The following is a 17,470-nucleotide window of genomic DNA, read 5'->3' as shown; positions in this document are numbered from 1 at the left end:
CCATCCACAGGGCGCGAGTGGTTACTGAATGGTTTGATGAACATGAAAACTATGTTAACCATATCCCATCGCCGTCTCAGTCACCAGATCTCAACCCAATCGAACTCTTATGGGAGATTCTGGACTGGCGCCCGAGACAACGTTTTCCACCACCATCAACAAAACACCAAATTATGGAATTTCTCATGGAAGAATGGTGTCACATCCCTCCAATATAGTTCCAGACACTTGTAGAATCTATGCCAAGGTGAATTCAAGCTGTTCTGGCTCGTGGTGGCCCAACACCCTATTAAGACACTTTATTTTGGCAGTTACCTATACGTACATCCAACTGATTTGTGTATTGTCTGCTTTGAGAATATTCACCAGACAAACATACATTTTTTGGTGGAGATGAAAAGGTCTCTGACCAAAACATTGACACAATAAACAACGTGCAAAGGTATTGTATGTGTTTGAGTTATCCTTTTACAATGGAGATATCAAACAGTCAAAATCTGAAGAAATGCAGATTAAATGGAGAAATGCATAATCCGAAGAAAACGGAAGAATGCATACAAAAATACATCTGCATCAACGTTCAAGTATGAATTACTCACAATGAGTACACAGTTCAAGCCAAGTGTTCCTTTCCCATTACTGTCAAAAGCCAGAAACAGAGTAACCAATCTAGGACAGGAAAATATAGTGCTCCATGGCTACAGCTGAATCAAGTGGCACAGTCTTTAAAATCTGAAATGCTGGTGATAACTTCAACTCCTCAGTTCAGAACCAATTACAGTTAAAGGTTAGCTCGCACCCCAAGGCTCTTGAAAAGCAATTTGACCTCTCCTCGTAGCTCAAGTCTTTCAGCGCATCCTCACTGTGGGTAAACGTCTCTTCTTCCCCTCCTCCTCTTGCCTCCTCCTCTCCTCCTTGGCCTCTTTGTACCTCCACTTGGGTAGCTGGAGGAGCTCGGGGTCCTTGCTCTTTTTTCTCTTCTCAGGGTTTGGCCACGAGGGGACCTTGCACAGCCTCACCTTGGGGACCACAATGCCTGGCCTGACACTGCTCCTCCTCATCATGTTCAGGGGCAGCAAGCTGGTGCGCCTCAGGACCGAAGTACCAGCCACCGCAACCTCTTGCAACATTTGGGTCTGCAGGCTGGCCCTCCGGTCTCTCTTTTTAGGAACCAACTGCACCCGGGAGTTATTGAACAGCTTCTTATTGTTGTTGAAGTGCTCGGGGCCCAGGCACTTCAGTTCGTCCACTCGCTGCTTCCTGAGGATCTCTGGCACGGCATAGCGCCGCTTCCCGATGCAGGGGGGGCTTCTCGGGGCCACGGTGTGGCATGCGGTGGCGATCAATGGGCTGGACAGGGCGGTAGTGATGCGTACCATGTGGTCCATCACACCGTCGTCCACGGGGTCCGTCTTCATGCGGAGAGAGAACCTGCAGCAGACCTTGTCTGCCACCTTCTGCCAGCAGCTCTTGGACTCCTGGCGTTGGGCCACTAGCTCCTGCAGCATGGGCCATTCCAGCTTGTAGGAGTCACAGAACTGCTGGGCGCATGGCTGGGCCATCAGACGCATCATCAGATAGGCCGTCTCATAGCGACATGTGAACAAAGCCCACTCCCTGGAGGTCATCTTGCGGCTGTAGTCCCTCGCCTCCACGTCCGCTCCTAGTAGAGGGAATACACAAATAAGAAGAAGCATTGAATGCATTGTTATTCAATTGTCATTTCAAAATGTTTACATTTATGGGAGCTGTTACAGATGTTGATCTTAACTTGACCCATTTCATCACAGGAGGAATAGAATCCTGCAGCAGGAGCATTTGATTATCTGAAAAAATATTTACAATCACCGCCAGGGGGAAGCTGGAAGCAGTGTTTGCATACAATGCAGTACTGTACCTACATTGTACCTTAGACTGCATGGCCACTTAGCACCAGTTCATCAACTACATTTCGACAGTTGATTTGTAACCTTAGGTTCGCTAGAAACGTTAAGATGTCCTCTACAAGGAGTCGACAGGATCCCACAAGGATACTGGTCCATGTTAACTCCAATGCTTCCCACAGTTGTGTCAAGTTGGCTGGGTGGGTGGTGGATTGGGTGGTGGGTGATGTCCTTTGGGTGGTGGATCATTCTTGATACACACGGGAAACTGTTGAGCGTGAAAAACCCAGCAGTGTTGCAGTTCTTGACACACTTAAACCGGTGTTCCTGGCACCTACTACCATACCCAGTTCAAAGGCACTTAAATATTTTGTCTTGCCCATTCACCCTCTGAATGGCACACATACACAATCCATGTCTCAATTGTCTCAAGGCTTAAAAATCCTTCTTCAACCTGCCTCCTCCCATTCATCCACACATTGAAGTGGATTTAACAGGTGACATCAATAACGGATCATAGCGTTCACCTGAATTCACCTGGTCAATCTATGTCATGGAAAGAGCATATACATACAGTGCATTTAGAAAGTATTTAGACCCCTTGACGTTTTCCACATTTTGATATGTTACCGACTTATTCTAAAATGTATGAAATACTTTTTCCCCTCATCAATCTACACATTATACCCCATAATGACAAAGCAAAAACATATATATATTTTTGCAAATGTATATATAAAATAAAAAAATAAAAATAAAATATATATATATCACATTTACATAAGTATTCAGACCCTTTACTCAGTATTTTGTTGAAGTACCTTTGGCAGCGATTACAGCTCGAGTCTTCTTGGGTATGACGCTGTCAGGTTGGATGGGGAGCGTTGCTGCACAGCTATTTTCAGGTCTCTCCAGAGATGTTCGATCGGGTTCACGTCCGGGCTCTGGCTGGGCCACTCAAGGACATTCAGAGACTTGTCTTGGCTGTGTGCTTAGGGTCGTTGTGCTGTTGGAAGGTGAACCTTCGCCCCAGTCTGCTTTCCTGAGCTCTCTGAAGCAGGATCTCTCTGTACTTTGCTCTGTTCATTTTTGCCTTGATCCTGACTAGTCTCCCAATCCCTGCCGCTGAAAAACATCCCCACAGCATGATTCTTCCACCACCATGCTTCACCGTAGGGATGGTGTCAGGTTTCCTCTAGTCGTGACACTTGGCACTCAGGCCAAAGATTTCAATCTTGGTTTCATCAGACCAGAGAATCTTGTTTCTCATGGTCTGAGAGTCTTTCGGTGTCTTTTGGCAAACTCCAAGCGGGCTGTCATGTGTCTTTCACTAAGTAGTGTCTTCCGTCTGGCCACTTTACCATAAAGGCCTGATTGATGGTGTGCTGCACCCGTAGCACGCGCTCCATATATTTCACTGGTCATCCCCAAATCCAACACCTCCTTTGGCCGCCTTTCCTTCCAGTTCTCTGCTGCCAATGACTGGAACGAATTGCAAAAATCACTGAAGTTGGAGACTTATATCTCCCTAACTAACTTTAAGCGTCAGCTGTCAGAGCAGCTTACTGATCGCTGCAGCTGTACACAGCCCATCTGTAAATAGCCCATCCAACTACCTACCTCATCCCCATATTTGTTTTTGTTTTTCTGCTCTTTTGCACACCAGTATTTCTACTTGCACATCCTCATCTGCACATATATCACTCCAGTGTAAATTGCTAAATTGTAATTACTTCGCCACTATTTCCCTATTTATTGCCTTACCTCCTTACTTCATTTGCACACACTGTATACAGATTTTTCTATTGTGTTATTGACTGTATGTTTGTTTATTCCATGTGTAACTCGGTGTTGTTGTTTTTGTCGCACTGCTTTGTTTTATCTTGGCCAGGTCGCAGTTGTCAATGAGAACTTGTTCTCATCTGGCCTACCTGAGGCTGGAGGCGCTGTTGTCACTATTTATGCTAATCGTGTAATTTTTGAAACGGCTTCCCACAAAATTCTTGATCGTACAATATGCATATTATTATTATTATTGGATAGAAAACAGTCTATAGTTTCTATAGGAGTTGAAATTTTGTCTCTAAGTGGAACAGAACCCATTCTACAGCAATTTCCCTGACATGGAGTCAGATTTCAGAAATGTTGGCCCCTGATCTGGAGTCAGTTAAAAGGCCACAGTTATTGCTATGAGTATACGGACACTGCTTACGTCTTCCCCTGGATGCCTTTACGTGATGACGATTTGAATGGGGTCGATTGCGCGTTCACAGGCACTATAAATTAAAAAACCCTGTAGCTAGTAAGTCTTTTGGCGCTGCGTTATGCGTGTGGAGGACACCGACCCGCACCTGTTCCAAGCATTAGTGTTGGGAGTAATCTTTCTCCGGTCATGTTAAGACTCGTTATAGGAGTTAAAAACATCATAAGGTAGTTCATTTAAAGCGTTTTATAGCAATTTATATCCGTTTAGTGCGATTTTGGGACATTTATTTCTGAAACGCTGTGAATCGCTGGGCACGCTTCCAGTTCATGCTGAACGCAGTTGGCATTTCCACATGGCAAGAGGACAGCTTTCCACCAAAAGACGATTAGACCCAAGAAAGGATCCTTTGCCCAAGATACTGATGGAAGAACAGCTCAAAGTAGGACATTTTTATTATGATAAATCGTGTTTCTGTCGAAAAATGTTAGTGGCTTAGGACGCCATGTTTTTTGACGTAGCTTCGCTTGGCGCAAACTGTATTGAAAAGTAAGGATAATTAAAAAAATGTAATTCCGCGATTGTATTAAGAATTAAATTGTCTATCAATCGATGTCCACCCTATATTTTTTAGTCACGTTTATGAGTATTTATGTATAAGAGTAGATCACTGTCTAATATGGCGCAAGGACATTTTCTCACCAGCTGGGCTACATTTCACATTGTCTAACCATGATTTTGGTGGCTAAATATGCACATTTTCGAACAAACTGTATATGTATGTTGTAATGTGATGTTACAGGGGTGTCATCTGAAGAATTCTGAGAAGGTTAGTGAAAAAAATAATATATTTTGGCGATGTTGACGTTATCGCTCTCTTTGGCTAGAATCAATGCTGGGCTGCTATGTGCTATGTGCTATGCTAATATAACGATTTATTGTGTTTTCGCTGTAAGACACTTAGAAAATCTGAAATATTGTCTGTATTCACAGGATCTGTGTCTTTCGATTAGTGTATGCTGTGTATTTTTACGAAATGTTTGATGATTAGTAAGTAGGTAAACACGTTGCTCTATGTAGTTATTCTAGTCCATTTGTGACGGTGGGTGCAATTGTAACCTATGCCATCTACCTGAAATATGCACTTTTTTCTAACAAAACCTATCCCATACCATAAATATGTTATCAGACTGTCATCTGATGAGTTTTTTTCTTGGTTAGGGGCTATAAATATCTTAGTTTAGCCGAATTGGTGATAGCTACTGGTGTTGGTGGACAAATAAAAGATGGTGGATTATGCTAATGTGTTTTTAGGTAATAGATTTACATCTTTACATATTGTGTCTTCCCTGTAAAACATTTTAAAAATCGGACATGTTGGCTGGATTCACAAGATCTGTGTCTTTCATTAGCTGTATTGGACTTTAATGTGTGAAAGTTAAATATTTAAAAAAAATATTTTTTTTGAATTTCGCGGCTCTGCCTTTTCAGTGGGGGTGGGGGGGGAGTGCCGCTAGCGGCACCCTCAGCCTAGACAGGTTAAATAAAGGTGAAATAAATCAAATAAATGAAATAAAATGGGACTGCCGAGTGCTGAAGCATAGCACGTAAAAATCATCTGTCCTCAGTTGCAACACTCACTACTGAGTTCCAAACTGCCTCTAGACGCAATGTCAGCACAAGAACTGTTCGTGTGGAGCTTCATGAAATGGGTTTCCATGTCCAAGCAGCCGCACACAAGCCTAAGATCACAATGCGCAATGCCAAGCGTCGGTTGGAGTGGTGTAAAGCGTGCCACCATTGGAGGGGAAACGCGTGCTTTGGAGTGATGAATCACGCTTCACCATCTGGCAGTCCGACGGACAAATCTGGGTTTGGTGGATGCCAGAAGAACTCTACCTGCCCGAATACATAGTGCCAACTGTAAAGTTTGGTGAAAGAGAAATAATGGTGTGGGTCTGTTTTTCATGGTTCCAGTGAAGGGAAATCTTAACGCTACAGCATACAATGACATTCCAGACGATTATGTGCTTCCAACTTTGTGGCAATAGATTGGGTAAGGCCCTTTCCTGTTTCAGCATGACAATGCCCCCATACAGAAAGCGAGGTCCATACTAAAATGGTTTGTTGAGATCGGTGTGGAAGAACTTGACTGACCTGCACAGAGCCCTGACCTCAATCCCAACACCTTTGGGATGAATTGGAACGCCGACTGCGAGCCAGGCCTAATCGCCCAACATCAGTGCCTGACCTCACTAATGCTATTATGGTTGAATGGAATCAAGTCCCTGCAGGAATTTTTCAACATCTAGCTGAAAGGCATCCCTGAAGAGTGGAGGCTGTTATAGCAGCAAATGCGTGATCAACTCCATATTTATGGCCATGATTTTGGAATGAGATGTTCGACGAGCAGGTGTCCACATACTTCTGGTCATGTAGTGTAGCTTTCTGGGCAGAGAGGAGATCTCGTCCTATTCATCGTCTCCTTTGCCCAGATACTGGTTCAGTTGTTGATGTGTATGGATACATTTCAGATAAATGCACATTTGAATGTTGCAGTAATAGGATCCATATGCCTACAGTAGCAGTAGGACATTTATTCATATTCTGTCTGGTGCGTTTAACATTTTAACGAGTGAAAGAGGGTCATCAATAATTACTACAGCCTCAAAGTCATAATTATGGCTAAACCCCGCCTATTTCTACAATTTCTCTTCTTAAAATCTGATTTTAAACCTAACCTTAACCACACTGCTAACTCTAATGTTAAATTACATTTTTGTTTTCATGAATCTTTACGATATAGCCAATTTGGACTTTGTGGCTGTGCTAACTAATGACAACTGCGAGATAGGGAGGATGATTTTGATAGCTGGCACTGGTCCAAATCACTCGACTGCCCCTGAATGTGGTGAAGAAAACTGTGGCTTTTCAGTGATGGTATCTAAATCACGAGGCTCATTTGAATTTTCTGATGCGCAGGACATTTTTCTGCAACAAAAGAAGATTAGGATCTGGCATCTGTAACTGTACCGACTTATTCTTCATCACAGTGGGCCTAGCAACAAAATAAAGATAATGTAAACATTGGAAAAAGTATATAGAAAAACTAAATATCTTAGCTTTACCTGACATCATGAGCAAACGAACAACGTCTGCCCTCCCTTGCATGGCTGCCTTCATCAAAGCGGTGAATCCATGGCAGTTCCTACGCTCTAGGTCCAGGTTGGGGAAGTAGTTGATCAAGTAGCTGGATATCATAATGTGGCCTGGTATTAAAAAATAACCAAATGTGTTATTCACCTTATTCACAATTAACCATTTTTAATTCTACTCAATTTTTTCAGATCAAAATGTTTGTCTTAATCTGGCTTTTCATTTAGAATTTTCATTATATTTCATGACACATTCCCAAAATATACTGTACTAGGAAGTAGGAACCAACCAACGTCCCAGCATTGAAACATCTGTAGATTCTTACCTGCTTGAGCAGCTGTCATGAGGGCTGTATTCCCCTCGTTGTCTTGCCAGTTGACATCGATATGAGGAGACTGAGAAAGCGCTATGACCACATCCACCCAGCCCATGTAGCAGGCTACTATCAGCCCATTCTGAAAAACACAACATTCAAAGATCAGTGACACATATCTCTTTTTGGATGTATGTTTACTGCTTTAGTATAATAAGTCAGTGGCCTTCTGGTGACTCTGTTGACACACAGTGCCTGTCACGACTTCCACCGAAGTCGGCCCTTCTCCTTGTTCGGGTGGTGTTCGGCGGTTGACGTCACCGGCTTTCTAGTCACCATCGATCCATTTTTCAGTTTCGTTTTGTTTTGTCTGTATTATACACACCTGGTTTCAATTCCCCCATCATGTTCCCTATTTAACCCTCTGGCTTTCATTTCTGTTTTGTCCGTGATTGTTTGTGTGTTAGTGGTTGTGGTTTATATGTGTGTGTTTGTGATTATTTCCATTTGTGGAACTTTTGCCTATATTTTGAGTAAAACACTGTGGTTTCGCTCAACACCTGTGTCCTGCGCTTGTCTCCGATAATTCTCTGCACACAACCCTGACAGAATCACGGAGCGTCTTCAAATGGAGTCAGCAGGCGCAGCCAGCCCTTCTCTCCCAGTAGAGGAGCAGGTTCAACAGCACACGACCATGTTGCATAGTTTAGGGACAGCCATTGGTCGCGTGCTGCAAACAATGGACAGATGGAAGAGAGGAGGTCTCCCAGTAAATCATACCCCAGCACCTCCACCCGCACCTCTACCTACACCACCGTCCATCCCTCCACCGGTCGGACCCAGTGGGATTCGGCTCTAGCTCCCAGGAGCGTATGACTGAACAGCAGCCGGGTGCCAGGGGTTCCTCCTACAGCTGGAGCTCTACCTGGCATCTGTTCATCCGTCCCCTTCGGGACACGAGAAGGTGGGTGCCCTCATCTCCTGTCTGACTGGTAAAGCTCTGGAGTGGGCCAACGCCATCTGGGGAAGAGAGGGTTCTACCCTGGATAACTATGATGACTTCTCAGAGAGCGATTGTTCAATCTAAGACAGGGGATGAGGAGCACTCAAGAATTCGCCCTGGACTTCCGTACTCTGGCCACTGGTGCGGGATTGAATGAGCGGGCCCTGATCGATCATTACAGGTGTAGTCTACGAGAGGACGTTCGTAGGGAGTTAGCCTGCAGGGACACCACTCTCAACCTGGACCAGCTGGTGGATTTATCTATCCGGCTGGATAACCTGTTGGTCTCCCGCGGGCGTCTAGATCGGGGTCCGCCCATTCCATTACCCAGCTCCTTGGATCCAACCCCTATGGAGTTGGGAGGGGCTGCTAGGAGGGAGACCGGAGGGGGAACCACTCCATGTACCAACTGTGGATGCAGAGGGCACACTGCTGTCCGGTACTGGGGTGTTTCTCCTGGAAGTCGAGGTAGCAGGCGGAGCACTGGTGGGTCGTCTCAGGTGAGTAGGCACATAACTCACCCAGAGCCTTCTGTTGCACACATGTGGTTGCCTATAGAATTTCCTGAGTTTTCCCCACATCCCCAGCATAAGGCGCTAGTAGATTCAGGCGCAGCTGGGAACTTTATTGACAGCTCTTTGGCTCATAGCATAGGGATCCCTATTATTCCTGTTGATGTTCCCTTCCCTGTACATGCCTTAGATAGTCGTCCTTTGGGGTCGGGGCTGGTTGGGGAGGTCACAACGCCCATCGCTATGAGAACACAGGGGGATCACGAGGAGAGAATTAGTCTCTTCCTGATCGACTCTCCTGCGATTCCTGTTGTGTTGGGTCTTCCCTGGTTGGCCTCTCATGATCCGATTATTTCGTGGCAACAGAGGGCTCTCAAGGGATGGTCCTGTCAGTGTTCAGGGAGGTGTGTAGGTGTTTCCTTAGGTGCCACTACGGTGGAAAGTCCAAACCAGGTTTCCACCATGCACATTCCTCCCGAATATGCCGATTTGGCACTCGCCTTCTGTAAGAAGAAGGCGACTCAATTACCATCCCATCGACCGGGGGATTGTGCGATAGATCTCTTGGTAGACGCTACACTTCCCAGGAGTCACGTGTATCCTCTGTCACAGGAGGAGACGGTGGCTATGGAGACATATGTCACCGAATCTCTGGGACAGGGATACATTCGGCCTTCCATCTCACCTGTCTCCTCAAGTTTATTTTTTTGTGAAGAAGAAGGATGGAGGTTTGCGCCCGTGTATTGATTATCGCGGATTAAATAAGATCACGGTAAAATACAGTTACCCGCTACCACTTATAGCCAGTATGACCGAGTCATTACACGGGGCGCGCTTCTTCACAAAATTGGACCTCAGGAGCGCTTACAACCTGGTGCGTATCAAGGGGGGAGATGAGTGGAAGACAGCATTTAGCACCACTTCTGGGCATTATGAGTACCTCGTCATGCCGTACGGGTTAATGAATGCTCCATCAGTCTTCCAATCCTTTGTGGATGAGATCTTCAGGGACCTGCACGGGCAGGGTGTAGTGGTGTATATAGATGACATTCTAATATATTCCGCTACACGCGCCGAGCATGTGTCCCTAGTGCGCAGGGTGCTTGGTCGACTGTTGGAGCATGACCTGTACGTCAAGGCTGAGAAATGTCTGTTCTTCCAACAGTCCATCTCCTTCCTAGGGTACCGCTTTTCAGCGTCAGGGGTAGAGATGGAGAATGACCGCATTTCAGCCGTGCGTAATTGGCCGACTCCAACCACAGTAAAGGAAGTGCAGCGGTTTTTAGGGTTTGCCAACTACTACCGGAGATTTATCCGGGGTTTTGGTCAGGTAGCGGCTCCCATTACCTCACTGCTGAAGGGAGGACCGGTGCGACTGCAGTGGACAGCTGGGGCGGACAGGGCGTTTGGTCACCTGAAGGCTCTGTTTACCTCAGCTCCCGTGCTGGCTCATCCTGATCCTTCCTTAGCATTCATAGTTGAGGTGGACGCGTCCGAGGCAGGGATAGGGGCTGTGCTGTCTCAGCGCTCGGGTACGCCACTAAAGCTCTGCCCCTGTGCATTCTTTTCGAAGAAGCTCAGCCCGGCGGAGCGAAACTATGATGTGGGGGACCGGGAGTTGCTGGCTGTTGTCATGGCTCTGAAAGCGTGGAGACATTGGCTTGAGGGGACAAGACACCCTTTTCTCATTTGGACTGACCACCGCAATCTGGAGTACATCCGGGCGGCGAGGAGAATGAACCCTCGCCAGGCAAGGTAGGCCATGTTTTTCACCCGTTTTGATTTCACCCTTTCCTACAAACCAGGTTCCCAGAACGTTAAGGCAGACGCACTGTCCCGGCTGTATGATACAGAGGAGAGGTCCTCAGATCCCACTCCCATAATTCCAGCCTCTCGCCTGGTGGCACCGGTGGTATGGGAGGTGGACGCGGACATCGAACATTCAGAGCCCATTCCACCTGACTGTCCAGCTGGGCGTCTGTACGTTCTGTTTGATGTCCGCGATCGTTTGATCTGTTGGGCTCATACGTCACCCTCCTCTGGTCATCCTGGTATCGGTCGGACGGAGCGCTGCTTTGCTGGGGAGTACTGGTGGCCCACTTTAGCTAAGGACGTGTGGGTTTATGTTTCCTCCTGTTCGGTATGTGCACAGTGCAAGGCACCTAGACATCTACCCAGAGGGAAATTACAACCCCTTCCCGTTCCACAGCGACCGTGGTCGTCGCGGAGTAACACCACGATCCTGGTCGTTGTGGATCGGTTTTCTAAGTCCTGTCGTCTCCTTCCTTTGCCCGATCTCCCTACGGCTCTACAAACTGCGGAGGCTCTGTTCAACCCACGTATTCCGGCACTACGGGGTGCCTGAGGATATAGTTTCTGATCGGGGTCCCCAATTTACGTCTAGAGTCTGGAGGGCGTTTATGGAACGCCTGGGGATCTCGGTCAGCCTTACCTCAGGTTTCCACCCCGAGAGCAACGGGCAGGTGGAAAGAGTCAACCAGGATGTGGGTGGGTTTCTGAGGTCCTATTGCCAGGACCGGCCGGGGGAGTGGGCAGCTTACATCCCCTGGGCGGAGATGGCCCAAAACTCCCTCCGCCACTCCTCTACCAACCTATCACCGTTTTAGTGTGTGCTAGATTACCAGCCGGTCCTGGCACCATGGCATCAGAGCCAGATTGAGGCTCCTGCGGTGGATGAATGGTTTTGGCACTCAGAGGAGACTTGGAACGCTGCCCATGTGCGGTTACAACGGGCCATCAGGAGACAAAAGGCGAGTGCCGACCGCCACCGCAGTGAGGCCCCGGTGTATGCACCGGGGGATCGGGTCTGGCTCTCGACCCGAAACCTACCCCTTCACCTGCCCTGCCGTAAGCTGGGTCCGCGGTTTGTGGGGCCATTTAAAGTCCTGAGGAGACTGAACGAGGTTTGTTATAGGTTACAACTCCCCCCTGATTACCGTATTAATCCCTCGTTCCATGTGTCTCTCCTCAAGTCGGTGGTGGCTGGTCCGCTCCAGCAGTCTGAGGTGCGGGAGGTTCCTCCCCCCCTTCTTGACATCGAGGGGGTCCCGGCGTATATCGTAAGGGCCATCATGGATTCTAGACATCGGGCGAGGGGCCTTCAGTACCTCGTGGAGTGGGAGGGGTACGGTCCGGAGGAGAGATGCTGGGTACCGGTGGAGGACATTCTAGATCCGTCCATGTTACAAGAGTTTCACCATCTCCACCCGGATCGCCGTGCACCTCGCCCTCCAGGTCGTCCCCGAGGCCGGTGTCGTCGCGCTGCTGGAGCCGCGCGTCAAGGGGAGGGTACTGTCACGACTTCCGCCGAAGTCGGCCCTTCTCCTTGTTCGGGTGGTGTTCGGCGGTCGACGTCACCGGCTTTCTAGTCACCATCGATCCATTTTTCAGTTTCGTTTTGTTTTGTCTGTATTATACACACCTGGTTTCAATAGTGCCATACTGTTCAACTCGAACATTTGGCCTTGCACATAAGGTATAGTATGTCACACAACTACCGGCACATCACTTTTCTACTTAAGATCTCAAGAAAGATACACAACTCTAGATGTGGAATATGACAGTGGGTAGTCTCATTTGTAAATAAGAGCTGACTTAAGAAACGATCTATCTTTGGGGTTCTTTGAGGTCTTTGAGAAACAATTTACCTAACAAAATAAACAAATACTTGGAGCGACACTGATAAACCTGTATGATTGGAGGGTAATGTATAGCCAGAGATGCCAACTGACAGACCAACTGATCCCTTAGGAAATTCCAAGTTAAGTCTCAGCTAATAGTCTTTCTGGAGCTTTCTGAACCATCTGCCTGCTGCTGCCTACAGTACTAATCACAGTCCACCAGACCTATGGTGAGATAGGATAATGACCGTATAGTAAACAGTATACAAGAGTGGCTCAAGGGCTCAGTTTCTGGATTTGGGGAAAAACCCAGTCACCAAGGCTACTGTACAACCAATCACAGTTATGGTCTGGATTCAATCAGTATTGTGGAACTATCACTGAAAATCCCGTAAAAATGTAAAGGTAATCTCCAGTTAAGCCGACATATGCAGTGTTTATGTGACTGTAGTCTTCGCGACCGCGGGAACATTGCCTTTAATTGTCAATCGCGCAATAAAGTGGATCTTCAGTGCTATGTATTGAATAGAGCCCTAAGTCATCTGAAGAAAACTCATTAGACATTGTGTACTGTAAACAAAGTGTTATGCCCACTCATAATGCAAACCCCAAACTCAAAAGCTTTGAAATATCAACAGAACTTCCAGTATTCTCACTGCTTGGGGCTTACATGGTCAACTGATGTAAAGGTCTCTGAGGTAGGCCTAGACCGCAGCTTTGGGACCAAAGAGGAATTAAAAGTGAAAATATCTGACAACAACACCCCATCTATAAACAACCCGAGGGAGAACATAATCTTGGCATGGCTCACTATCTATCTTGGACCCGCTATCTGCAGTGTTGGGGAGTAGTGAACTGCATGCAGTTCAACTAGTAATTAAACTATATTTTGCAGTAGCTTTGTGGTAGTTGAACTAAATTCAAACCGTGGTTGTTTTTTCAGTAGTTAATTACTTTTTGCCATGTAGCAGTGTAGCTAACTACTGGAACTACACTACTTTTTGGCCAAAAATAAAATATGGGTTAAGTAGGCAAGAATTTAGTTTATTTTTTGGCATCAGTCCTTCCTAATTCTCACTTTAAACATAGTTCTTGTGTTTAATAGGCTAAATTACACATTCTGTTAACATCTGGCTCCAGAGTGGTTAATTTATAGTCTGTGACATTTCAGATGTAGATATGATCATTTATCACCAAGTAGTTTGGATGTAGTGAACTACTTTTTTCAAAATATTTTAAGTTAAATAAACTATATATTTTTTAAGGTTAACTTTAGTGTAGCTTAACTCTTCCAGTGCGAAGTAATTGGTAGCTTGGTTAACAATATTTCCAGAGTAGCTTCTCCAACACTATCTGTCCAAGTGAATTGGAAAAAGTGCAGTTTTAGATTTGCCAAAAATAATGTATTAATCTGCTCAAACACAGTGCACTTTCAGTTTGTTTGATTTGAAAACACTGCTGTTCTGTGTGTTTGTTTACATCTACAGAGACTACATATTAGGGATCATGTCATGCCAGTGGAGGATGTAACATGAAACAACTGAGAGCATTTCTTTCTTTTATGGATCCAGACACTCGTGCCATTAAGTGTTGCATGACATCAAACTTCTCCCCTCATTTGTACTGTATTAGTATGTCCCATGAGAAGGGAATAAACAGGTCAGTGGGTGAGTCTAGTGTCTCAGTTTTATCAGCTACTGAGGAAAAGCAGGGACCTACTGTATCTAAAAGCAACATCTTTAGAATATAATGTACAATACTAGTCGCTGAATGCGTAGGCTACTTATATCCCTGGTATTATTGCTTTACCACTTAAGAGGATACAGCAGTGAGAAACACATTCAAAATTGCATTGGGTCTAACCCTAATGTCTACCTGTTCTGTACCCATGATGGTCATTAATGTTGTGAAGAATAAGCTATTTGAAGCACCATCCTCCTCGTTGGTATTGTCTGGCTGCACCTGGATATCTTGGGTAAACCTTTTGAAAGCTCAGCCATGATTGCGAGATGATTCAACTCTATCTCAATCTCAGTGGCGGTCAGTGACATTTAAGATAAGGGAGGAAAATAATTTTGGGAATGAACATGAACTAATTTCTATTACAACATATTGAATGACTGTCATTCATATTCCATTCACACAGATCAATGTAACATCAATAGGTTTAGGCTCCTACATGATACTCACATTTTCCTATACACATTATGAGGTTGCTACAACTTAGCCGAATGAAAGTTTAAAACATAGGTGCACAAGTTGAGAGAAATTTGAGTAACTAAGGTGACAGACATTGACACATTCAATACTGCCTTGCACAATCTTGCCTGTATCTAGCTGATCTAGGGTGTAATCATTAGTCCAACAGTTGCAAACGAGAGTTTCTATTTGACAAATTCAGGTATATTTACCCTCGTTTCGTTCTTTTGCTTCCGTTTAAGCAACATTTTCTAACAGAATCGGCAGAATGAATACACCCCTGATCACACGGAAACACAGTTCACTTTCAAAACAGCCACATATAAACAGCATGATCCCTTTGATCATTGGATAATTCCTTCTCGCATCTACACGCCCTCCTCCTCACACCATTTCCCTTTGCTTGTGGACTTCAGTGTACAATACATCAGCTGTCTGTGACCAAGCGGAAAAAAAACATCCTTCATATCATAACTGCTAACCGCTACACACAGCCTACATCGTTGTCACCATATTAGCTAACATCAAGTCATTGTAGCTACTAGACCTACCACGTTAGTAAACCCTCTACAATCATGCAGTACAGTGTACAGTTAGCAAGCAGTTTACCAGTTACACCGGCAAGCCCCGGTGGCAATAAATTAATAAAACTAAAAGCTTACCTTGACATTGAAGAGTTCCAGTGTTGGATAGCCATAGCCAGCTAGGTAACGGAGCATCCCTCTCGGTTTGAGCCGGGTGTATGAGAAGGCTAAAGTATCTAGCTGCATTTACTAGCTAAGTAAATACATTTTTTAACTAAATGTATTTATTCAAAACTATTAAACTATTATATTTCTCTCTTTTTGAGTCAACCACTCACCACATGTTATGGACAGCAGTGCTAGCTTGCTAGCTGTAGTGTATGCTCTCCGTACAAGATTAATTTATTCTCTGATCCTTTGATAGGGTGGATCACATGTCAGTTCATGCTGTAAGAGCTCTGATAGGTTGGAGGATGTCCTCTAGAAGTTGTCATAATTACTGTGTAACTTTATGAAAGGGGGTGAGAACCACGAGCCTCCTAGGTTTTGTATTGAAATCAATGCACCCAGAGGAGGACAGAAGCTAGCTGTCCTCGGGCTACGCCATGGTGCTACCCTACAGAGTGCTGCTGAGGCCACTGTAGACCTTCAATTGTGTTTTAACCAATTATTTGGTGACGTGAATATATTTAGTATAGTTTTATTTCAAAATGATAACTTTTTAAATGTTTCACTATTTTTATTTTTATGAAATTTACTGAGGAGGATGGTCCTCCCCTTCTTCCTCTGAGGAGCCTACACTGCTCAATCTGCAATCCACACCCTGTTCCGGGGCAACCAACTGCTCTGAGTATTCCTCTGAGATTGTCACTGTCTACAAAAATGACACAGTTTGGGCCCTATATGACACTCAGACCTATACAGAAAGCCTAGAAAATTAATTCCTAGTTAAAATCTTTGCTGTTCTATCAAATCACTATAAAGCCAATTCCTGATCGGTGGAGATCTCATGGAAACCTTCTTTACAAATATCTACGTTCCAATGTCCATGCTAGCATGCCATGTAGAAAGAATTATGCATTGCTTCATTGCAAGTAGGATTCTAGTGTGGACATTGGAACCCAAACCATGTTATATGTTTGTGCAGTCGGGCCTTTACTTGATAATACTGATATAAGTTTCAGAAAACAGTTAATTTCTTTAATGACACCACGAACATACTCTGTTGTTCTTGTCTGTTTCAATCACTTCCTCCTTTGTCACCCCTTGCCTTATCATAATCTTCACTATGATGGAATTGTTATTGGAGCAGGCCTTGAAGAAGGACAGAGGTTCGGGTGTGTTTGGGCTGGGAGTCCTGTATTTGAGAGAGTCATCGGGTGGATAGAAGGAGTTATCAGAGTCAATACTCTTGGTATCCTTTGGCAGATCTGGCAATGTGTCAAAGTCAAACTCTTCAAATTCCTGATAGACATCATCGTCGTCATCGTCGTAATAGTTGCTTTCCTCATTGTCTCCCTCATTAGGATCCTCATTTTCATCGCCTGCGACCGTCTCCGACAATATTGACGACTCCTCATCTTTGGGACCCCTGACAATCCTGGCCTGACCTCCAGAGATCCCATTCTGCTGAACATTTAACAAGGTCCCTCCACCTCCACCTGGGTCCTCTGTGATCAGCACCATTTAACCTCCTATTAGAATACACCACAATATCAATATTAATTGCCCCTCATTCAAAATGTAAATACTTAGCTAGGTCTTGAAGAAGAAGCAGCTGTCAGTACAATCCCCAACTAGAACATAATCAAACATGTGTTCTTGTTTCAAAGCCACTTGAGGAGGATGTCTCAGAATGTCCCTTTTAATCCATCCATAAATCTTGTTCCCTGAACCATTAGACAGACATTAAATACCTTGTTTATATCCATGTGACATCCCCAACGGATCCTCTTGTTTTCATCAGCTCCTTATTTGCCGTCTGTTTTTCTCACTTTCCAAATGGCAACCGGCAACAACAATGTGACAGCTTGAGA

General features: G+C 45.2%; 1 protein-coding gene across 1 annotated transcript; it reads right to left on the bottom strand.

Annotated features, from left to right (window-relative positions):
• Positions 1-848: 848 nt before the first annotated feature.
• LOC129824538 (ankyrin repeat domain-containing protein 33B-like) lies at positions 849-17,120 on the bottom strand. Its single transcript, XM_055884226.1, has 4 exons — positions 16,656-17,120; positions 7,568-7,697; positions 7,215-7,355; positions 849-1,663 (listed from the first exon to the last, which is right to left on the bottom strand). Exons 1-4 carry the CDS (start codon positions 17,118-17,120, stop codon positions 849-851), a joined length of 1,551 nt encoding a protein of 516 aa, XP_055740201.1.
• Positions 17,121-17,470: the final 350 nt, after the last annotated feature.

Source organism: Salvelinus fontinalis, chromosome 26, assembly GCF_029448725.1.
Source record: "Salvelinus fontinalis isolate EN_2023a chromosome 26, ASM2944872v1, whole genome shotgun sequence".
NCBI lineage: Eukaryota > Metazoa > Chordata > Actinopteri > Salmoniformes > Salmonidae > Salvelinus > Salvelinus fontinalis.
Note: the sequence above shows the minus strand (reverse complement) of the source record. Positions and strands in the feature narration are given on the sequence as shown.